At 48.7% G+C, this 22,608-nt stretch overlaps 4 protein-coding genes; 1 reads left to right on the top strand and 3 right to left on the bottom strand.

Annotated features, from left to right (window-relative positions):
• Nucleotides 1-2,300: 2,300 nt before the first annotated feature.
• On the top strand, nt 2,301-4,751 carry GSTUM_00008084001 (uncharacterized protein; the record flags this gene model as incomplete). XM_002839842.2 has 6 exons in its annotated part: nt 2,301-2,607; nt 2,748-2,847; nt 2,924-3,029; nt 3,110-3,684; nt 3,762-4,197; nt 4,250-4,751. 6 exons carry the CDS (start codon nt 2,301-2,303, stop codon nt 4,400-4,402), a joined length of 1,677 nt encoding a protein of 558 aa, XP_002839888.1. The 3' UTR covers nt 4,403-4,751.
• Nucleotides 4,752-10,084: 5,333 nt separating this feature from the next.
• GSTUM_00008083001 (uncharacterized protein) lies at nt 10,085-11,458 on the bottom strand (the record flags this gene model as incomplete). XM_002839841.2 has 2 exons in its annotated part: nt 10,085-11,282; nt 11,343-11,458. 2 exons carry the CDS (start codon nt 11,456-11,458, stop codon nt 10,658-10,660), a joined length of 741 nt encoding a protein of 246 aa, XP_002839887.1. The 3' UTR covers nt 10,085-10,657.
• A 1,738-nt stretch (nt 11,459-13,196) lies between these two features.
• Nucleotides 13,197-15,716, bottom strand: GSTUM_00008081001 (uncharacterized protein). XM_002839840.2 has 1 exon: nt 13,197-15,716. The coding sequence occupies exon 1, from the start codon at nt 15,553-15,555 to the stop codon at nt 13,618-13,620; it is 1,938 nt and encodes a 645-aa protein (XP_002839886.1). The 5' UTR covers nt 15,556-15,716; the 3' UTR covers nt 13,197-13,617.
• A 1,675-nt stretch (nt 15,717-17,391) lies between these two features.
• Nucleotides 17,392-21,914, bottom strand: GSTUM_00008079001 (uncharacterized protein). XM_002839839.2 has 9 exons: nt 21,660-21,914; nt 20,391-21,587; nt 19,552-20,228; nt 19,348-19,459; nt 18,943-19,271; nt 18,634-18,856; nt 18,388-18,575; nt 18,088-18,313; nt 17,392-18,030 (listed from the first exon to the last, which is right to left on the bottom strand). The coding sequence occupies exons 2-9, from the start codon at nt 21,363-21,365 to the stop codon at nt 17,788-17,790; spliced, it is 2,973 nt and encodes a 990-aa protein (XP_002839885.1). The 5' UTR covers nt 21,366-21,587; nt 21,660-21,914; the 3' UTR covers nt 17,392-17,787.
• Between the last annotated feature and the right edge of the window lie 694 nt (nt 21,915-22,608).

The raw sequence follows: 22,608 nt of genomic DNA, 5'->3' as shown, positions 1-22,608 counted from the left end.
ATTTTTTGACTCTTGCCTCAATATTAACATATGTTTCGGACATAATTGGTGCCCTTTCATGAAGTAAATTTTGTTGAAAAATGAGAGTGTTGTCCAATCTTCTATTAAGCTGGTTTCTTCCATTAAGCTGTCAGGTATGTCATAGATGTGCTGCAAGAGTTTGAAACTTTGCGCAGACACGGTTAGTTCGATCTAATAATCGCGCTCCAAAAGGCAGTTTCTTTTCTTTTCCAATTTACATGCTTAATGTTATCCCCAAGGTGTGATGCTATTCTTACTTACGGTATCTGTAACGTATTACCGGCAACGTGCGTACCCGATTGCAACTGTTGGATTCTTGGTCCCCGTCACATGAGTTTTTCTCTTTTTTATTTCTTCAAACACTTGGTAGTCTCCTTGCTTGTTTCATTATTGCGAAGTTAGGAGATCAGGATATCCTCAAGCTATTTGTTTCATTCATTCCTTTGAAACTCTCTACCCCTTACTGGTAAAAAAAACTCTTTTTCTTTAGCGGGAGAAAATATTTCACTCCCTTACTTGGGAATGAAAATTTTCACCCACACAGACTTGATATTGGAGGAAACAGATCCTATTAAGAAGGACCTGGTCATGTAGTTAGAAAAGAAGAGTGAACTTGACAATCAATCTTCTGCTATCGCGAATATCCCAAGAACTTGAATCTCACTCTATCTATCACCTTATACAATTCCTCCGCTCTTATCAGTCTCTTATTTTTCACAGCAACAATACCAATCCCCCCAGCGCATATGGATCGCATGTGACTCACAGCTTCTCCATGTGCACTTCTGCGTAATGGCTTTCGGCCTCGTCCCTTGACGGTTTGGAGGTCTGTATTTTCTTCTCCACCGGGGCTTCATTTTTGATAACGGGCACAAATTGGAAGTTGTCCACGGTGACTGGTTTCGGGGCCATAACTTAGGGATCTGTTTTGACCTTGGGCAAATCTTCACGAGCGGAGTGAAATAAAATCGGCGAACTCTCAGTATCTCATTCTATTCCATGACACAAATACCTTGTACCATCGCACTCATCATTTGGTGCAGTTTCCTCGCCCAAAACATCACCCCCGCCGACGAACGAGGTGGACGGTACTCGTATATGTTGTCCCAAGACTAGCAAGCCGGTCTAATAAGGAGATTCGAAGCTCTCGGTACGCCGCAAACTGAGAACACAACATACCGCACAAATACAAGTGTACTGCTTTGAACGTTACCTGTATATACTATCACCATGACAGGTGTATTAGCTTGCTTGAGGCTCTTGTTACTCTACTTACTATATCTATCCGGTTCTTTTTTTTTTTCTTTTTCTACCTAGCATTACAGACTATGCAAAGTAAAGGTTAGTTTAGACAAGCGGTCGGAGATCAAATGACTGTACTGCTCTACCCGGTCTGCTGCATACCTCCTCGCCAAAAGGTTCACCATGTACCGTTTTTCACAAGAAATACACCTGTACCGAAACACCTGTACCTTCCACGTACCGGGAGCTTCGAACCTCCTTAATGAGGTATCATAGTCGTACCACCTGCCACTTTAGCAACATTTCGACCTCTACTCGCACTTGTACTTGCAGCATCAACATCAACAGCATCCATCTCAATCGATCTAAGGATACGGGGTGAGTAGAGCGAAAGTAGTCGAGGCTCTTATTTATTTACCCTTTTCGTGATTTTTGCTGTCATACAGGTACCCACCCTAAGGTGCCACCAAGCGATTGTCTTGGGTGGCAGAGGTCGCATTTGTACCGGTATGGGTACCGGTATGCTTGGTAGATGACAAGCTTACCCCTGCAATTGGCAATGTTTCAAACATTTTCTCTGATTACTAAATCAATCGGACTCCTGAATATCCGAATTCCGGAGGGAAGGGGATGGGAGAACATGGCAGCGAATGAATGGCTTTCTGGGCTATCGTAGTCTTATGTCATTTACTGTAAAAGTGCGAATGGAATATCATAAATGCCAGTGGAAATGCATGTTGTGGAAATCTTGACGCGTTGAGTGGAGGGAGGTCGAGGATTGATCTGCTGGTATCACGAATTCTCACACCAAGTTTTCCCCTCTTTGTTTTTGCTGCGGAGCGGTTCCGTCGATGCCAAGAGCTGTTATGATTCCGGTTGTCCCAATGAAATCATTCGGTTGGGGGGATAACCCACCCTTCTTCTCCCCCCTTTTCGTCGCCAAGTGATAGACGCGTCAGACATGTTATTGACTGGTCTAATCCATTCCTTTGAACGGTTAACAGGGCTGAGGAGGGCGGAGTGGAGAGGGCGGAACTATGGAAGGGGCGTTTTTAGCCCAATTCCAGTCCGGAGGGAAAAAGCAATTAGGTGTAAGTTATTTCAGACAAACTGAAGCTCACCCAGGGCGGCAGCACGCGACAAATAATCCAAGTCTTGGTATGAGGTGGTTTCCAGCTCTCTCCCTCCTGCTCCCCTTTGCATTGGGGGGAGCAGCAGAAGACGAGGAACTCCGAGAAGCATCATCGGATCCACACTTGGAGGGGGAACAGTGTTTTCCACGATACAAACCTCCTCGTTCCGTCTCTTCCCCATCGCTGGAAACTTGCCTGCCGTCCCCTTTCTGTGAGTGCCTGTACCTCCCTATATCATAGGTTATTACCTCCTTTTGTTGTCGTTTCAAGGCCGCTGCAGCACCACAGCCTCCCCCCTCCGGGGGCTTGGGTGTCAAGGGGACTTTTCATCTGACTTATCTTTATGCCCAGGCAACAAGTACACTCGTTCAATACTTTTCCCCTCGCTCTCTCCTCGCTGTGGAAGAAAGAAGTTTGATTTTTGTAGGAAACGAAAGGGATTTTTGGTTTGGTTCGATTTGGTTCGATTTGGCTCGATTTGATTTGCCGCATACTTTAATGTCCACTGTTATGCCAACTCCAACGAGTGTCGTGCCCTCCGGGGTCAACGCCTCGTCAACTCCACTATCGTCTGCACCTCCAGCCTGGAATAGCGAACCGGCATGGAAACTGCCCGAGTGGGGTGAGCCGGTGGTGGGTACCTATCTACATTATCCCCTCTTCACCCATCTCTGTTCCGTCGGTGGATGATTATCTGACAACCTCACCAAAAGATCGTGGCGAGCATCCTATTCTTCGCGTGTTTCCACACTCGACGACGAAGGTATAATATCCTCAACAATCCAAAATCCGACTACCGCTCCCTCCTGGAAAACAATGGCTCCGGCGAATTCTCCCCATCTCCCTCGCGCAGTTCTATGGATGGTCGGTCATCGGATGACGAAGATGAAGATCTCACGGTCCTCAGCACATCCAAACACCCCCCTAAAACCCGTTCCTGCTGCTGTCTTCGTATACTGACTCCCAATTCGTCCCGTTTCTCAAACAACTGGCACTCCCGAATTATGTACAAGTTCCCGTTCCTAATGGAAATGTTCTACTGGATTATTACCTATGCTATATATCGAGTTTCGCATATTCTCTCGCAAGAGTTGTTCTCGGACGATATCTGGGGCACGGCGCAGGAAAATGGCTTAAGTGTTTTGAATGCGGAGCAGTACTCGTTACTGCGCTTCTTTTTCCCGGTTAAGGAGATTGATGTGCAAAAATGGTTTATGGATGGACATCAGGAATTGTTGACTTTCTTGAATAAGACTTATGCGTTGATTCACATTCCTGGGAGTGTATTGTAAGTTCCCCCCGATTTATGGGCGTGCTTTGCGCGAGTCCGGGTGGAATCGGCTACTAATGGATTGATTGATGTAGTTTCATTGCATGGTACTACTACTCCGCTCCGAGTCATGCTATCTTTGCTGTCGTACGGCGTACCGTAACACTGTGCAATTGGATGGCCTTCATCATATTTGCCTTCTTTCCATGTATGCCGCCCCGTCTACTCCCGCCGGAATACGGCTTCATCGACACTGTCCGCCGCGATGATGCCGAGTCGGTATGGATGTCCGGTAAATTTGTGAACCACCTTGCTGCCATGCCGAGTATGCACTTTGGCTACAGCTTCATGATTGGCGTGACACTAGTGTACCACTCTGGCGTACTCAGCTTCATGGGATTGGGATACGGAGGACGTAAAGGGAAAGTTCTGCAAACTGGCGTTGGCAAATGGTGGAGGATTTGGTACTGCGTGCTCGGGATTTCATACCCAACCATGATTTTGACTACCATTATCGCTACAGCTAATCATGTTTGTCCCCCATATATATACCCTCTTTCACAAAGCTAACTGGTGATGATAGTATTGGTTGGATGCCTGCGCTGGAGCACTCGTTGCCGCAATCGCCTTCCTGTGCAACCGTGTGTTCCTAGTATTCGTACCGCTGGAGGACCTCCTCCTCTGGGCTCTCCGCCTGGAAAAGCCTAAGCCGAATTGTGGACAGCATGCTCATTAATTATACCCCATCTCCCTGAGGTAATGGTGTTCTTATAAGAAACGAAGTAGCAGGTGGCTTTTTTTCTTTCTCTCTAAACCGGAGTTTTTGAGACTATTCTTTATCATTTTGTGCATTTTTTTCTTAAAAAAAGAAACCATTTCTTTATTGCCGGTCGGTTTGGCTTGGCTTGGGTTTTCCCTGTAGAGGGAGGCAGGAGCGGCTTGTCTGAAGGGGGGAGGATGGCTGGGGGTGGGACAGACATATATACCCTTGTGGTCTTTTGGAATGGTCTACAATTTTGGTTGTAGGAAGTGGAGAAGGAAAGAGGAAGATTGTACCTAGACTAATATTGAAGTTTTGATACCCATTCTTGCGGGTTTGGAGGTGCAATGTCTAAATCTACTGGCTTGGGTGGATACTGTACCCGAGTAGACTAAAGTACTTGTACTAACTTCCAGAAGGGAAAATAGTATCGGATACTTCCAACAGAACAGTCCATCCGCTACCATGTGCTCACATAGCCGCCGGTAACCGAAACTTCCAGCCCGGCATTCTTGCGAATCGGAGGAACACATGACCTACTGCAACCCGTGACACTCGACTCCCGAGCGAGTGATAACTTGTGTTTGCTTTGCACACCAGCCAAACGTGTTTCCGGGGATCCATTAGTCAAAAGTAATTTTCTCGAGAGGGCGAATACCAAAGCCAGCGTATGCTGTTCTATTCCTCCCTCCCCCATCTCTCTTTGTTTACTCGTTAGGTAGGCAGGTTATATTCCTTCTCCTGGCCCCTAAGAAGAGCAGCAGAATAAGAAGTCTTTTGGGCGGTGGGGGGGGTGTTGTGGGTCCCGGCCAGATATTTATTTGGATGTGGATTTGTCGTTGCATGCTCGGGGTCTTTTTGTTGCATGGTGTAGTGTTGTGTTGATTACGCATGTGTTCCTACATATCGATGCTTTCCTGGCTTGTGCTGTTGTTCTCGCCTTGATTTTCGTTTCGTTTCGTAGCACATAGGTGGGTGGCTGGGTAAGTACGGTAGGTAGGCAGAGAGGGACTTGCCGGTGCTAATTATATATCATGACTTTTTCAAGCCGTGGTGTATCCCCCCCCCACTCGCACGGTGGGTTATTACAAGTATTTTGAGTGTTTTGCTGTGATATTATTGGAAGTTGGGGAGTTGTGTATGCGGCCCATTCATTGAGGTGCTGATCTGTTTTTACTCTGCCACCATTCATTCGCCCGCCCTTCTCCTCGTATCGTGTGATAGTCAGAGCCCCTTCGTTTAACCCCTCCTCCCCTACGCCTTTGCTTCGCACCTTCGCTTGCAACCTTTTACTCACGTCGGCGAGGTACAACGCAGGAAAGTGCCTACCTGTCTTGCCCTTGCCCGCACAATTGTGCCTGCATCCCAACTTGACTTATCTCTGCTGCTACCTGTGCTCTATCTAGTTGGGATCGCACGAGCCAGTCCGAGTGGATGGCATCCATCCACGTCATGTAGGGAGGGAGGTAGGACTGGAAGCGGAAGTTGACTTCCGGAGCAAATATGTGTAGCATACAGGATCGAGATGCGGGCTGTACGGCGGGGTGGTTCGGGGTAGGTAGGGTGGAATAGACTAGGGCAGGGGGTTTTCAGACTTGGTGTTATCCTGGTTGATTCGGATTGATAAATGTGGTGTTCGGCGATGGGGAGGTGGGTACGGTGCTTGGGAGTTGTGCTTGTACTGGAACGATCTGAGCTGGATCGTGCTGTATGCATGCTCTGTGATGGGATGACTGACTTGGAAGTGCAGGAGTAGACCTGCGGTTTGCTAGTAGTACCTTATCTATCTTGCGATACTGAGTAGTTGAGTAGAATGTTAGTACTTACTGTATGATACTATCCTATCTCCTACATTCCCTAACCATCACCTCTGCAGATCATTCAATTCCGGAAACCGCCCCCCCCTCCACGGAAGTACCCAAGTAGAAATGACGATCCTCGAGTGACGTGCAGTGAGTGACTTGTTGGTACTCTACTGTGCTGTACTATAATTGTACAGTATGATGCGGTAGCCCTTCGCATATGCATGATCGGTGTTGGCAGATATCGCGGTCTGATATCTGGCAGGTTGGCTCTAGCGGTGGCGATGGGTTTGGCGTCATTGGAAGGAAGTGCGCGGGGGTATCTGATACCTTGGATATGATATCGATCGGGCGTGTTGATCCGAAGAGGCAGGATGTGGGAGGGTATGGTTGGTGGGTGGGTGGGGGGGTGGACTACCGGTAGAAGAGAGAATGATGGGAAAGGAGAAGAAGAAGGGAGTTCCTGGAATGTTTGCTGACATTTTGGTCCCAGGTTTGGAACAGACGCCAAGAACCCATCAGCGTTATCAATACGGTTAGTAGAGGAAACTTCGTTCCAGTTAGCGGTATTATAAGTTCCAATTGTATCCAGTAGTTTACTACAAACTTCCCTCGCCATCATACAGAATGTTTCAATTCTACAATTACGGCATTGGTCACCCCTACAAATAATCCCAAACACCAGGATACAAGTACTGATACCGGTTACCAAAACCCAACTTTTGTTTTTTTTCTATCCCTACCACTCCGAACCAGGACCCTACCTTAATCCCAGAACCGAAAAATGATAATCCGGGACCAAACCAAATGGCTCTCTCCGTGGTTGGGGAAAGAGGAGGAAAAGAAAAAGAAATATTATTATTATAACCACTGCCGAGACATTACTAAAATACAAGCGGTGAAAGCCCCGTGGTAACGACACATCATGAGATGTCACCCGGTATGAACGGGAGTGAGCTAACGGGATTTGTACTGGAGGAGTGGTGATCTTTGTTGACGTGTATGAGTCTTTTTTTTCTCCTCTTTCCTTCTCTTTCTCTTTTCCGAGGGACGGTATGGGGTACCTAGGGGGTACTTGTGGGTAATTGGTATTTTGGATGGTTTTGGTCTGGTTGTGGGGCGGGGGATGAAAAGGTCGGAAGGTATGTCGGTGTATCATATCATACTGGCACAGTGGGATAGGGTATTGCTCATAGGTGTACCATACCATACCGTGCTTGTATGGTTTCCGCGACTGCAATTGAGCGTAAATATCGCTCCCAGGCTAAATGAAATAGAAACGATGGATTTGTGAGATATTAGCAACATACCCCCTACCCAACATCGCACTCGAAAGAACAACTCAAGCTTTGCCTTTCCCTTTTTCGAACCCCTCTCGAGGAAGACTCTACACAATAGAACTACCGTAGGGTAGTACGATACCGAAGCGTAACCGCCCTTTCCGAAAAACCTGCTCCTCCCAACCCTACAACCATATACAACAGGTAGACACTGTCCATGACTTGAGACTTCCGTACCTTGGAAAAAAAACAGGGGTCGAGTCGTGCATGTCTAGAATATCCCAGACCGAAAGTGGGGCATTTTTTTTAGAGTTAAGGATGTAAACCGTCGATCACTGTGTGCTGTGCTCGCTCTTGTGGTGCTTTCCGAGATGCTTGCCTTGGCGTCAATTGGTGATGATTGGACAACGGGTTATTGAACGGGCTCTCGCGGGGAAGGGAGAATTGCAGGAAGCGTGATATGGTACTTTGCTGTGCTATTATTGGTCCAGCTGGGGTAGGTTGGTTGGAACTCCTCTATCATCGCGATCATCAGGTCTAAGAATGATAGCGATTGTGTGTGGTCGAATGTGTATAAATACTGCTTGATATCCGGCTTCAATCCTCTCTCTCTCTTCATCCTCATCAGCTTCTACTTCTACTTCAATAGCAATCTTCGCCTTCGAGCTCGAGACAATCTATAACTACCCCTACTCTACTACTACTACTACTACTACTACTTTATCAACTCTTCTTCCACCTTCCTCCAAAATGCAGTTCACAAGAATCCTCCTTTGCATCTTTGCTGCTCTCTTCTCTCTCGCTGTTGCTGCTCCCACCGGCGGTGAGCGTGGCGTTGGGCGCGGCGGCAACGGCGGCGACACCACCGTTAAGACTGTGCACGAATACTGCGCCAACATGAAGCAGGAATTTAAATGCTGCGATTCCTCCACTATATCCGCTGGGGCGGTGAATCCCCTTTCAGCTATTACCGCTAATTGCAACATTGTTGGCGCTTCTGTTTTGTCCGGTACGTTCTTAATTTATTCTGGTCTTGACTTGGAGGGGAGAGGATGTGAAGTTAATGAAGTGGGTGGGGGTGAATAGTTCCGATTTTGTCAGGTGGGGAGAATTGCAAAGGTTCTATGGCTTGCTGCTCTGGGAACAGTGTCAATCAGGTATGTGGTGGTGACATTTGTTTGTTTCGGGAGGAGGGTGGTTATTGGGCTAATTTAGCATGCACAGGTCGGACTTGTCAATGTCGCCCCCCAGTGTACTACCTTTCAGTTTTAGTAGTGGGTAACAGATGGAGAGGTCTTCGGAACCTTGTGATGCGGTTACGATGGTGACGATTTGGATAATGGATTGGTATCGGTACGGGATAGTATGGGATGGGTTTGGAATGGGATGGATTTAGGGAAACGATTTTATGCTTATGATTTACTCTTATTCTTTCTCTTCTATCACAACGAAGCTCCTCAGAGCGGTTTTTTATGTCACATTGTCTACGTTGGTCAATTTGGTAGTCAATTTTATATAATTCTTCTCATGAACTACTTTTCTCTCCTTCCAAGGATACGACTAAATGATGAAGCGGTGCGAGTGCGAGCACAGAGTGAAACGGAGAGCAAGCAGGCCATTGAGATATATATATATATACACCTCCCTAAACTTCCAACAGCATCCTAAAAACCAAACGAAAATCCAATCATCGAACTAAACGTAAAAAGAAAGAACCCCCCCCCGGACAGTGATATAAACCTATCAGGTCCGATATCACAAGTCAAAACACACGACTCCAAAACGACATCAAGTATTTCGGTGACCGTGAAAAGCAAAATCCCAACCGCGCTGCCAATAGATAGATATCATACTCCGGCGTCATTTCCACTGGACATCCCGAGCGGGTTACGAATTGAATCAACTATTCCGCCCACTCAGCCCACCGCAGCGAGCGAGCCAAACTAAAGACATACAGCAGGGCAAAGACTTTTTGCAGTATGATAAGGCATCGAGGGTGCATATATGGGGGCCAATTTGTGGTGCATGCATTCACAAACAATGACAACATCGCAGTCTAATAGGCCCAAACAACAACTCGGTGCAACCGATAGCACTGCGACAAACATCTGGTGGGACTCTGGTTGCACATGCGCAGTCGTAACCACTTACCGGTGTGTGCATTGTGTTGTAGAGTCTTGGTAGCCGTGTACAGTACTGCGGTGTCGGTGGTAATGTATTGTTGCTATAAGACGTACGTAATTTATCCAATCAGCCCACTTATTCGCTTGTTCCCCTCTTTCTCGGCTTGTTCAAATGGCAAATAGAAAGCCTCTCTCCCTCTCTCCCTCTCCCTCTCTCCTCTTCCTTCTAAGATATCTCCATCACTGCTATTGCTCGCCGCCATGACATTTCACCCTCGACTACGATTGACCGGAACAAAGGCTACAATCTCAGGATATCACTCGTCTCTCGGTTTTCCTTTTTGAGACACAGTCGTTGACTCGGGGTGGACCTGCAGTCACCTCCTTGTGCCTTACTCGTAGGGCAGGCCGTTTCCCGTGGGGAAGACTCTAGTGATGGGGAGCTCGGTTAAGTCAAAGTCATACCGTTAATTTATTTTATTTAATCTCCAAGAAAATACGATTGGTATCGAATCGAAATCACCTCCCAAGAGACCAATTTCGTCTTTATATATCTTTCAAGGAAAATTCAGCCGTGAGTACGATGCTCTATCAGTTTCAGAAGCCGTCAAAAAGAATAAAGAAAAGAAAAGAAAAACCCTTGAGAGAGACGTAACTAATAAAATAGAAAAACAGGGGATCGTCCAGTTTAAACAGCAGAAACCCAATTTGGTCTGGCCATTGCTCTACATAGAAAAGGCAAGCCCCAAGAGAAGGAGACAACGAAATAATAAAAAGAAAAAGGGGTATCATTTCCGTATAACATTTATCGCCGCTCTGGGCTTGGGTAATCGTGGGGGTATATAGAATCCAACTAACCAGGAAGAGTTGAACCCATCCATTGGATTTCGGTTTGCCGGAAATTTCCTTGGACCTCAATCCGAGCGTTTTTTGGCCTTATTTTTTTGGTCCGCCGAGTGCGCACATCACCCCTACGCCTCCCAACGGCCTTGCACCTGAAAGTCCGCTAAACTTCCCACTGTCAAATTAGGCCACTCTTGCTCCGTCGCTCGCGGTACCTGAGCTTCCCTCCATCATTTTCCCCTTGCCTTTCCCTTTTCCGTCACCCAAGGGGTGACTATCCTCAACCGGGTCTCTATACAATTGGTGCTCCCTCAGGTATTCAATGACGCAGCTGGGAAGTAGGTACTGAACACTCATCCCCCATCTCAAGAATTGCCTGATCCTAGTACTACTGATATCGTTGGCAATCAATTGCCGAACAACCTGGATGTTCTCCAACCAGTTCTTTCCCATCTTCTCGCTCCACTCGTTGAGCGGAGCCAATGCATCACTGACATTAGAGCCGGAACGCTCAATGACGAAAATCCCGTGGGACCCAATAATCAAGTCCAAATCTTGCAAAGACCAGACGCCCGGCTGCGACATAGTTTGCAAAAGGTCAGAACCGCCGAGTAAAGCAACTTGCGCAGGCTTCTTGGGGGTATCCGGATTGGAGCTGGTGGAAATTCCACCGAGTTGATCATTAACGGAAGTGGTGATGTGATTCAATACGACGGCGGTGGGCTGGTATTCATTCTGGATGGCTTCCCATGGGTCAACCATTAGCCAGTCGGAAGTTTGTTCACAGGCTAATTCGCACATGCGGACCCTATAATATGCGGGTTAATCGGGCCGGGGGTGGAGGTGGAAGGGGAAAATGGGGGCGAACCGATGGGTGGCGTTTGCCAGACCAGCTTTGTTGTACCGATCGCTCACAGGTGACAGGTAGCCACCAACAACCTCATAGGTATCACTCATATTCTGGCGTACATAGTCGACAGCCATCTCGAACATTCGAAGATGCATGTGGGTGATGGGCGAGAAAGAGCCGCAAGCGACAAGGACCAAGGGTATTTTGGTGGGATCGTTCAATACCTGTCGAAGACGGTGAGATGGAAAGGTGTAGGTATCCTTAGATTGCAAGCCTGGGGAAGAAGACATTCTTGCTGGGTTTGAGAGATCGTCACGACAAAGGGCGTTGGTGTTGGTTGCGGTGGCTGTAGGAGCGGGGGAGGTGGAGGGCAGAGGTAATGATGGTGGGGTGAATTTATCTATCTGGCTGATGGGATCCGCAGACAAAGCCCTCGGTCTGCGGATCGGCAAAAATAGGAAGAAGAGATCGAGGAGAGAGGGGTATGGGATATATAGCAAGAAAACCGAAACAGCGGGAGGGGGGGGTTGTAAAAGAGGCAAAAGGTGGAAACGGTGGACTGCGGGTACGGTAGGGAAGGGGACGGAGACGAGTTAAGTAACTAACTTAGCTCATTCATTCAAAGGCGATGGTGGCATGGCCACATTTTCGTCAGAAAGGAAAGGGTAAAAAAAAAAAAACTCTGAGCGCGGAGTAACTCCCTCTCCCAACCACTCCCCGAGACATACCGTATCATGTCTTCCCTCACGAATGCCTAGAACATGCGACGTGCGACACGGTACTGTACTCGAGTGCAGTACTCGAGTACAATAACCTCACCTTAATCCATAAGAAGTGCGAGTACAGTATCAATTACCGTGAAGCAAGATACTTGTACTCGTAAAGTGCTGGAGTATGATACCCCGCAGTTTGGTTTTCTCTTTTCTTTCCCCTTTCTTCCTGCTTTCCCCCCCCTTAACCGTCGCATCTTGCCGTGCTGTGCCGTACGATAAGAAAGATGCTCTCCTTCGTGTTTGACCTTGCCTGCCCTGCTTGTGCACTTGACACAACTCATCGCCCCATCCCATACCGGTACTCACAGTTAGCATGAGTAAAAAAGTAACTTTGCCAGCACCAAGGGCCACTTGTACCGTCGGTCACATCTAGTTTCCAGTAACATAATTATGTAACATATTTTCCCTCAACTCATCGCTTCCCCTTCTCCCTTCCTCCGTCCCGTCTCATGTCGCCTTAGCCTGCTTCTTCTCCCTCCCACCCCTCCCAAGCCATCTTTCCCCCACACATGCTCGCCTAGCCTACAGGAACGATGGAAACGTCGGGATTATGTAAGTACTTGTGGGGGCTTTGGGTCGGGTTTGCAGGGACGGGGCACGCGCACGCGGAGGGGGGTTTTCTTTTCTCTTGTGTGGTTGGTGGGGGTGTAGGTAGGGTGTATCGCGGGAACTGGGTTCAATCCTACTATGATATGTATTTTATCCTGGACTAGGAATGTCATTTCAGTTTAACATGCAGTACTCGTACCGGTACCTACAGTATACTCGAGTACAAGTACCGCCAGTGATATCACCAAATGCAAAAACTTCATCAAACAACGACGGCGATTACCGTACCGATCGTCCGGATCCAAGCTACCATCGGTGAGGTTCCCGCATGGAATTTACTCTACAGTACGAGTGCACGCACACACACAGTCTGATATTGAACCACTGCATTATTATTATTACTATAGCCATTCGATTTCATTCATTTCAGCCCTGACAGACAGACAGACAGCGTAGTAGTGCGATGGGCAAGCGCTATGATATGATTGATAGAGGGGAATAATTGCAACTTGCCGGGAAGTTTAGTTAATAATACGGTAAGTAGCGAAAACGGATTTGTGATAGTAATCTTTATTAATATACAGTTATGGTTTATTCTGCGTGATATGCGGTGATCCGTGTAAATGCGCTGATGGGTGTGGTGGGTGTCCTTTTTCTCTTGCTTTTAGATGTAATGATTGATTGATTGATTTGGGTTGAACGGGTGGATCCGGACTACCGATGAGATCCGCGGGGAAAGAGTAAATAAGTTACACGAAATACCGGTGACACTGAAGACAAACAAATCGACATATAATGCGCCAAACGAGACCCGTCACACCACGATTCAAGAAAGCCAATTGAAAAAAGAGAGAAAAAATGAGTAAAAAAAAAGATGAGTAAAAAGATGAGTAAAAAGAAAAAAGCCAAAAAGCCTAACGTCCACTAAACAACCTCCCCGTACCCCCACCACACCGCCGCCAACACCCTCACTAAACGCTCGTACTCCCACTAACATCCTCAAAATCCATCTCCCAAGAATCTACGATGCGGAACTTCTCCGCCGCGTCCCGCAACTTCTTCCTCCCCTCCTTACCGAGGACTCCGTCGGCAACCTCGACCACAGTCCCACTCGTCGTAGTCGCCGCCTCATCCTCCTCCCCAACGCCATCGTCGTTCTTATTCCTGTTCCCTCTCGGTGCCTCATTCTCCTTCTCGGAACCGGTGGATTTACGCGCGTACTTCTTTCTAATAGTAGTAGTGGCGGTGGTGGTGGGGGGGACGAGGGGGCGGGACCAAGCTGATTTTGTGACTTTCGCGGCGGTAGTGGCGGAGGACTTGGGCTTCGTTTTCGATTTGGACTTCTTGGCTGGTTTGGACTTGCGTTTTGTGGGTTTGCTGAGTTCGTCTTCCTCTCCATCCCCCTCCGAGGAAGAAGGGGAGAGGCCAAATTCGTCCCTCTCAGCATGTTTGCCCCGGCCTTTGCGCTTAGGGAGTAATCCACGGAGGTCCTCTGTTTGTAAAACTTTTGGTTTTGGCGCTGCTGCTGGCTTGGATCTGGTGAGGGTCTGCTTTCTGCGCTTTCCGCCACGGGTTTGGTTGTGGTGTTCTTCTACCCCGTCACCTTCCTCGTCATCGGAGCTCACGTCCGCGCTTGAAGAGCGGCGCTTTCGGGAATGTCGGGGGGATTCCTGCGCTGGGGAGGAGCTAATCGGCGGGCGCATTATCTCGTCGAGCTCATGCGCGTTGATGTTATCTGGCAGAGTTGGAGAGGGGGTGTTTGGATCGGAGTAGATTGCAAAGGCCATGTCTTCTACCTTGATAGCAGTAACGGCAGCGGTGGGGGGAAGGGCATCCTTCTTGCCCTTTTGGAATTGAAAGGGAGATCCGAATCGCTTCTTCCTACGCTGCTGTTCCGACCGTGCATATGCCGGAATCCCATCATTATCTTCTAGATCAGCCTCTTCTCCAGCCTCCGCCTCCTCTTCCTCCTCCTCTGCAAGTTGACTAAGTTTCCATCTATTCGCGCGCTTAGGTGTAGGACTCGCCGGCCGGTCCTCATCATCCTCTGCAAACCAGCCACTACTGGCAACATCATCCCCGGGCAGCCTATCCAACGGCTCCAGACTCTCAACACCCAATTCCCGCAATCTAGGTCTCTCGGCAGACGAAGGTCTTGCGCGCGGAGGAGTGTACCCCTCGTCCTCGCCAAACTCTAGGTGAATCCTTTCCCGCTTCCCGTCCCCGCCCCTTGCCTGGGTAGGCGTGGTCGGTCCCGCTTCGTCGTCGTCGCAAGGAGCAGTGCCTAGGATCGCTGGGGGCGAAGATGCGAAGTGCGCACTACCGGCCGGGGAGTGGTTCTCGACGTCGGACGATGCGGGGACTTGAATCTCAGGCGATAGCGGGGTAATCTCGGGCATTGGCGGGGTAGCTAGGACACCGGAGTTAGATTTCTGCTGCTTATGCAGAGGCACCTTCGCCGCGGCGCGTGTAGGTTTTTTCGGAGATGGAGTTTTGCGAATCACTTCTTCAATGGTAATGGTGGTAGAAGTAGCGGTAAAGTTTACAGTAGAACGCGTAGATCTCTTCGGCGGCGATGTTTCTGCTGCTGGGGCCGCTGGAAATGTAGTAATTGCTGCGACGGGTTGTTGTGACTGGCCTCGTCGTCGTGTGGTTGTTGGCTTAAATCTATCTGGCGATGTGCGAGTAGATGCAACGGCGGTTTGACTGGGCTGACTAGTTTCAATGACCACCTCGACCGTGCCTCTCGACCTTGTCGCGCGCGCTGGTGGTGCTACTGGCTTTTCAATTATTTCTTTCTCAACTGCCTTCCTTTCCTTCTTCCCGGCAGTGGTAGCAACCTTCTTGCTCGCCTTTTCCACCTCCTTCCCCGCGGGCGGTTTCCTGCTAACGCGCGATGGTCGTGGCATCCTGATCAATTCAATCAGTTCCTCAAACTCTTGATCTTCCCTCGCTGCGGAAAATGATTCAGATAGCAATGGTGTATTTCGAAAAGTAACGTGTAAACCCCCCTCGTATCGGAGTAGCAGGTAGAAGCGGTGATGGATGGTGTGGTGTGGTAGTAAGTGTGTGTAAGCGATGAACCAAAGGCTGGGTAACAGGCAGATAAGATACCATATATAAGCCCGGAGCCCCCAACACGCCAACCCCCGAAAAAGAAAAACGAAAAAAATTGCCCTATTAGGAAATAGTGACGTGACGCGTTGTTGTTGCACTCTTTTGGGTTTCACTTAGTAAGCTTATGTCTTGGCAATCAAATGAATGAACCCCCCACTTTCTCTGCCCCGAGGAAACCACTCCCCTTTTTCTTCTTCTTCCCCCTGGTGGAGTGGAGTGTGATGGTGGTGGCTTTTGCTCAACTTAACCGTCGAGAACTGAGCAACCACTGATCTTTTCTCTCTCCTATTTACCGCTATTGAGGAGGAGGTCTGAAGGAGGAGAAATGGGGAGAGTGAGCACAATGAAAGAGGTGCGAAGCGGAGAAATTACAGTTGCTGCTCTATTGCCAGATAACCTTTTCCCTACTGCATGATATCCCCCCACCGCAGCGAGCAAGCCCGACGATCGGCGTGGGTTACCAAAAAAAAAAGGGAAAGGGAAAGGGAAAGGGAAAGACAGCTGTCTATTGGTTAGTGGTTGGAGATTCGGGAATGAAAAGGTTTCGACAAACTCTACCGGTACTAACTATATCATACACCATGGATGAAGAATTCTAGGTCAAGGCAAGGGAGGGGGAGGTGATTGAATTGAGGTTTGGTCTAGTGAAGGATTCCCGGTAACGGATCGGGACGGGGCACTGTACCGTACTGTACTCGTATATTACGTTACCACCGTAGGGTATCACACATCGGAGAGTTTTGCGCTCTGGGATGGCGATTGGGAGTGGACTACAACTTACAGTATACACCCCCGCTTGGAGTCAAACAACGTTGGGAAAAGACAGTTAGAGAGCGAGACCCAGATACCAGTATACGAAAGGCCACTATCAATATTGATCGATACCAATACCTACCATTACCATCACTCACTTCACCTACTCACTCACGCTCACTCGCCTCCATAACGTATATGATAGTATATCACCGCACGAAACGACGCCAGTACAAACCCACCGGGCACAACAAAAATTTCCACAAATGGATGAAAAGATTATAATGTACATACGTGGAACGCATCTCTCCCTCCTCCCTCCTCCCTTCACGACAACCCATCGCCGTCAATCATCCAAATAAAAACCTGATCCCACTACCTAAAAAAATGAGCTTTCAAAAGATACATAAAAAGAATCAGCAGCCCCCCTCCTCCAACCCCCAACCTCCTCCCCCGCCGAGGCACGGACCATTCGCAAGCCAAATATAAATAAGAGAAGCTCGGGGAAGGGGGCGGAAAGAAGGGAAGAGGGAGAGGGGAAAATTAACTACAAAAACATCATTGAAAAAAGGAACGAAGACCAGTACTAAAAGGACAGATAGAAAGAACAGAGAAGAAAAAAGGTAGCGCGCACACATGTCCTCCACCTACAACCATCAACCAACGAAATAAATGAACACTTTCACTCCCATCCCATTCTAAGGAAAATGAAAACAAAAATAGGGAAAAAGGTGGAAAAAGAAAAAAAAGTTGAACCCGGAAATTTTTCCCCACAGCCCCGGTGTTGGCGATGATGATGTGGTGATGAACCCCCATTCCCATTCCCTCCGCCCCTTCCTGTCGAACACGAAAAAGCAAATAGACAGAACAAGAAGTAAAAGACTCAATAAGAATTTTAGAGGCCACTGAGTAATGATGCTACATCAGGGATAATCCACTTTGTAAGAGAATTATTGCAACGACGATATAAAAAAAAGTGGATAGAGGTCATGAGGGGAAAATAAGGATAAGGTTACACGGTTTATCGCATGTAAAATGAAGTGGGAAAGGAAGCTTTTAAAAGAAAAAGGAAAAAGAACCCAACCGCAGAAACTATTCATCGACCCCCCCCTCCATACCAGTAGACTCCCCTCCATTCCCAGCCAGTCCGTATCTTGGAGCCCCCTCCCGGCTCGCGTCCTGTGCACCCTAACATAACTTTTCCGAACTCGATAGCATCCTTTTTGGGGAATTTCTGCCCCTCCAGGTAACATCACATCACGTAAACCCACTCATGAACTCTCTGCTACAGCCAGGTGTGGCTGAGGCACTACAGGGCTAATCGGTAGTGTCGAACAATTAATGATTTCTATACGGCGAGTGATTAGTTCTTGTAGAGCCAGAAGTCGACGTTTCTCGATCTCCAAGTTAGGAGTAAGCGCTGTATCCAACGAGGCCGCCGGCGACAATGGCTGGTTCGGGGGTATCGACGATTTTTCCACGAGGAGTGCCTTTACATCCGCAGGCGCTTTCTCCTATAAAATGTGAGCAGAGCCATTCGTGTAAATGTGATAACGAAACCTAGAACCCACAATGAGAACCGAGACTAGGCCACCAAGCCCATTAGGGTCGAGAGGTCCGCTGAGCCTTTCCTTGGTGCTCAGTTCAATCAAGGACTGGACAGTCGCCTGAAGTTCGTCCGGAACTCCCTCGATTGGAACAGATATTAGATTCGCGATTGGGGTCTGAGGTATGGGTGTACAATTTCCAAGCACATGAGTGTCAAGTTTGCGGCGTTTCTGAGCATATTCACGCTCACTACATTAATGCGTGTGCCGTTAATTAAGACCCAGGATATCTCTCAATGATGGGCCATGAGCAGGAAAACTTACTTTTTAACTTTCTCAATAAAATCTAGCTTAATACCACGCTCCGGAAGGCGATAAACAACGCCACTGATGAGGAGTTCCTCAAAAGTCTCCTCTTCTTCGTTCTCAATCTCAATGACCCCATTGTTTTTCATTCCCCTGCGTAGGTACGCATCAACTATAACTGCCTTCTTGGGCCGTCTTGGCTGGTACTATTTTACATTGTCAGTCCAATGCACGGCGGAGGAACCACTTCACAGCTTTTCTTACCATATCTGCATGGGCCGGACACATCCATTTCTTCTGCGCCGGCGGGGGGTTTGGCATTGGCATAGGGCTGACACAGTCCAAATGCCAATTTAACGGACAGAAGTCGCATGAGATGATTCTCTGACCATCAGCAGCAGACCTTCGACAACTATGGCAGAGAATGATATTCCCGCTCTTGTCCTTAAGTCTGTGGGTATCGTATTCTTCCGGAAACCCGCTCCTTCTATTGTACCCCGGAGGTCTATGGTCAATATATGCACCAGTGAACCAGAGGGAATCAAAGAAAAGAAAAGAAAAAAAACACCATACCCAAATCTCTGCGTCTTGTTATCCCTAACATCCACATATTCGCCTAAAGGTCCAGTCTCAACTCCAACAAAGTAATTACGAATCTCCGAGGGTAGCCTAAAGGAGGAAGGGTTCCTTCTGTTTATGTTGTCTAGAAGATCCACAAAAAGCCCACGGGGCGGTTTAGGCGGCGGATTATGCTGTGTTGTGCACTTGTTGCAGAACCACATACCCTCTGGAACCTCCTCGAGGGGAGGGTTCAGGCAGGTAAAATGGAATGATCGAGGGCAGCGTTCGCAGCAGAGGAAACGACCCGGCCCATTGCAGACAGCGCATACATCTTCGTTCTCCTGATGATGACGTGTCAGTGCCCAAAAACTGGACCCATAGAGAGAATAATCTAGATAAAAATCCATAAAAACCTACCGAAACCTCCTCAGACCCATACCGGACCCGCCTATTGTCACTAAGATCACCAATCCCAGCTGTGACAACAATCGGTTCCGCTGCTGCTTTTTTGACCGGACTAACCCGCAATCTCGCAAAATAAGCTTTACCCCCAACATATAACTTAATGGCTAGAGTAAATGTTGCAATATACATAGAATAAAATAGAAGAAAAACACTCACGAAATCTTGATCTTGTTTCCCTTCGGCTTTTTCTTCGGAGGCTGCGCTGGGAGCATATTAGGAGTTCCAACAGCGCCGGACCCAGATCCAGATGCTGCACCAGAGGTAGAAGGTGTATTAGAGGATGCAGAATTAGACCCGGCCGGTGGCGGAGTTGAAGCTGTGCTAAGGCTCCTCGCCCGCTTCCTAGGATTAGTTGCGGTTGCCCTTGTCCCACGAGGTACACTAGATGGAGGCGGGGGATCCCGAACATTGCTCTCAGTTCGCACCTCGTCGTCAGCCGGGACGTTCTTAGGTCCATTAGATGCTCGCTCAGAGGTCCCCTTGGGGCGAGATGCGAGTTGGTTCATAGGTGTAAAACCAATAGCCGGCGATGAGTGGGAGCTCTCGGGTTGAGAGCCTACTGAAGCGCTAGCATTTTCAGGCTTTGTGCGCTCGTCAGACAGTTCTGAGAGAACTGAACTCAAATCGGATTCTGACTCCTCGCCAACTTTGTTTTCCTGGTCCTTAGCACCTCGACCGCGCCCCACCCCGTTCTTTCGCTTGTCCTTTTTGTCAGCCTTTTTGTCTACCTTTTCCTTCTTTTCCTTCTCCACTTTGTCTCTCTTGATGCCGGCTGCCGTCGCAGAGGACGAGGAAGTAGAACCGTTTGCTTCATTGACTTCTGCTGCCGGCTCCTGAGGAGGTAGTGCTGGTTGAGCGGCAGGTGCGGGAGGTGGTGGTGGTGGTGGTGGTGGTTGCCCATTCCCATCTCCGTTTGACGGGGGCCCACTGCAGGGCTCTGCCGACTTCGAATTGGGATCTCTCGCATTCTTGACATATGTTTGAAATTCTAATACCTGTGCTGGCGTCGCCCGCTGCGCCAGGACCGCATCCAATAAATCCGCCAACAAGTTGTTAGACAACGACTCATCGTACAGTTTTTTGATCGCGCGACCCAACCCCAAATTTCCAATCTGAGTACTTCGTTCGATGGCGGCATCAACAACCATTTCAAGGCGATGACGTCCCTGTGGAGTCTTACTATTTGGGGCTTGGCCATTAATCCAGACATTCGATGGAGCGGTTGTGGACGGACGAGCCCCGTTGGCACTATTGGGGGTCTGCGGGTTGATACCTGGCGACCGTGAAAGTGAGGGAGCAGCCGGTGACGAAGCAGTCACTACCGGAGTCGAACTGACGTCGGGCTTAACCTTAGAAGTTTGAACTGGACGAACGGATGCTACTGGTGCCGTTGGTGCTACTGGTGCAGGAACCGGTGTTCCCCCGCTCGTCAATGGACCTTGTCCTGCTCCCCCTACCCCTACTCCTCCATTCCCTCTTGCTCCCGTTCCCACTATCGCAGTACCATTCGCAGGGCTCACACTCGCTTCCATTGCGGCTGTCGGCGGTGAAACAGCAGCCGGAGTAGTAGCGGCAGGAACAGGGGTGGATGCAGCCAGCTTCCCTCTTTTCTTCTTTGCCGGTTGACCCGACCTCTGTCGTGATGTTGCCTCCACCATCTTAGTTGAAGGTAGCTCGCCCAAAGGTAACATGTGCTGTGTAGATGTGTTCACAGACGCCTTATCGTCATATTCTTTATAGGATGCTTTAGGCGTGGCCAAGGGGGGTTCGGACCAATCTTCAGGCGTGTCTTCTTGTGTTGTGGGAGTCGAGGTCGATGCTTGGGGTTGCACGGAAGATAAGGTTTGGCCGGAAGGTTTTGTGGATGTAGGTGTACCAACAGGTGTAGAGCGACGGGTTGACGGTCGCGAAGGGCGTGATGGCCTTGCAACTCCAGGAGCCGGAGAGGCCTTCGATTCCTTAGGAGGCATGGCGTAATGAATGGGTTTTGGTTAATGCAAGCGGTAGTGGTCGCGAGCAAAAACGTAAACCCGAAAAGCGCGGGGGGGTTGGGTGTGGGAGCGAGGGAAAGGGAAAAAAATATGAGTGATTGCTCCTGAACAAGAATTTAAACCAGAAAAAGAAAAGAAGGGAAAGAAGAAAAAGAAGAAAAGAAAAGAAAAAAAAGGTGTAATAGTTCGACGACTATCGAACTAAAAAAGAAAAGTGAGCGAATGTATAGAGATGAAAAAATTACTGCAATTAGAGTCGTTAAGAAAACTTACGTTTAGAAGGGGGGGGGGGTTGTGGTGGCGGGAGAGATGAAATAATCCTCAGCGAAAAAAACGGGAGTCTATCGCGTCGAGGATTATTTGTGTTGTGGTGGATGGTGGTAAGAGTGGTGTGTGTTAAGTGAGTGATGTGGGTAGTGCTCGTCGTTGGGGATGGAATGTGTTACGGTTGATGGCGGTGGTGGAGGCGGTCGTTGAGGCGTAAAAAGAGTCGAGTGAGCGAACGTATGAAGGTAGGGGAAGGTATGGGGGTTTGGGGGGGGTTTGGGAGTATGAGGTTGGGAAGCAGTCAGTCTAGGCACTCCGGGGCCCTCGAGTTTTGGGTACCCTTTCTAACCTGAGTTCTGTAGGGCTGCCAGGCTTGCAACAACAGTGAGAGGAGGTGAGACCGAGGGAGAAAGTTACTATGTAAGCGTGATGTTGGGGGGAAGAGGTGGAGAGAAGAGAGAGGAAGGGGAGGTGAGATGAGAAGGGGGGAAATAGAAAGGAAGGGGATCGGGACGGCGCTGTTGCGGAGGGCAGAAAGGTGCGGGTGAGCTGTCAACGACTTGAGCCCGCTTTTTCTCCCAGCTATTCGTCTCTCCTCACCCTCTGACCTAATTTATGAAGATGATGAATGCTCCGAGGATGAAGGAAGACTGTAGGCGATGTGTGGCATAGATCCTACGAGGATCGGTAGTCTTTCCTCTGATGTGTGCAGCTTGTTCTTCCCACTTACTTTTGCTGCTTGTGCTTGTGCGTGCAAGGAGCGTAGGGGGAAAGAAAGTGAGTGTAGGAAAATGGGAGAGCGAGAAGTGTGGAAAAGGAAGAAAAACCTCAGTCCCTTCAGCCACCTAGGGAATGGAGTCACCACACCACCATGAATCTACGAGGGGCATAGTTAAAACATTAAAAAAAACTTCTTATTTACGAATGGTATTGGGAAAGTTTACTTCCAAAATCA

Source organism: Tuber melanosporum (assembly GCF_000151645.1).
Source record: "Tuber melanosporum whole genome shotgun sequence assembly, scaffold_41, strain Mel28".
Classification (NCBI taxonomy): Eukaryota; Fungi; Ascomycota; class Pezizomycetes; order Pezizales; family Tuberaceae; genus Tuber; species Tuber melanosporum.
The sequence above is the reverse complement of the archived record's forward strand: the minus strand, read 5'-3'. Positions and strand labels throughout refer to the sequence as shown.

What these genes read in the sequence shown, in the direction of transcription:
- GSTUM_00008081001 (XM_002839840.2), bottom strand. Translation starts at nt 15,555, where the DNA reads ATGCCACGACCATCGCGCGTTAGCAGGAAACCGCCCGCGGGGAAGGAG.
- GSTUM_00008079001 (XM_002839839.2), bottom strand. Translation starts at nt 21,365, where the DNA reads ATGCCTCCTAAGGAATCGAAGGCCTCTCCGGCTCCTGGAGTTGCAAGG. An exon ending in TTTATTGAGAAAGTTAAAAA is followed by an intron (nt 18,314 to 18,387) that starts GTAAGTTTTCCT and finishes GCATTAATGTAG; the next exon opens with TGAGCGTGAATATGCTCAGA. An exon ending in GCCTAGTCTCGGTTCTCATT is followed by an intron (nt 18,031 to 18,087) that starts GTGGGTTCTAGG and finishes CACATTTTATAG; the next exon opens with GAGAAAGCGCCTGCGGATGT.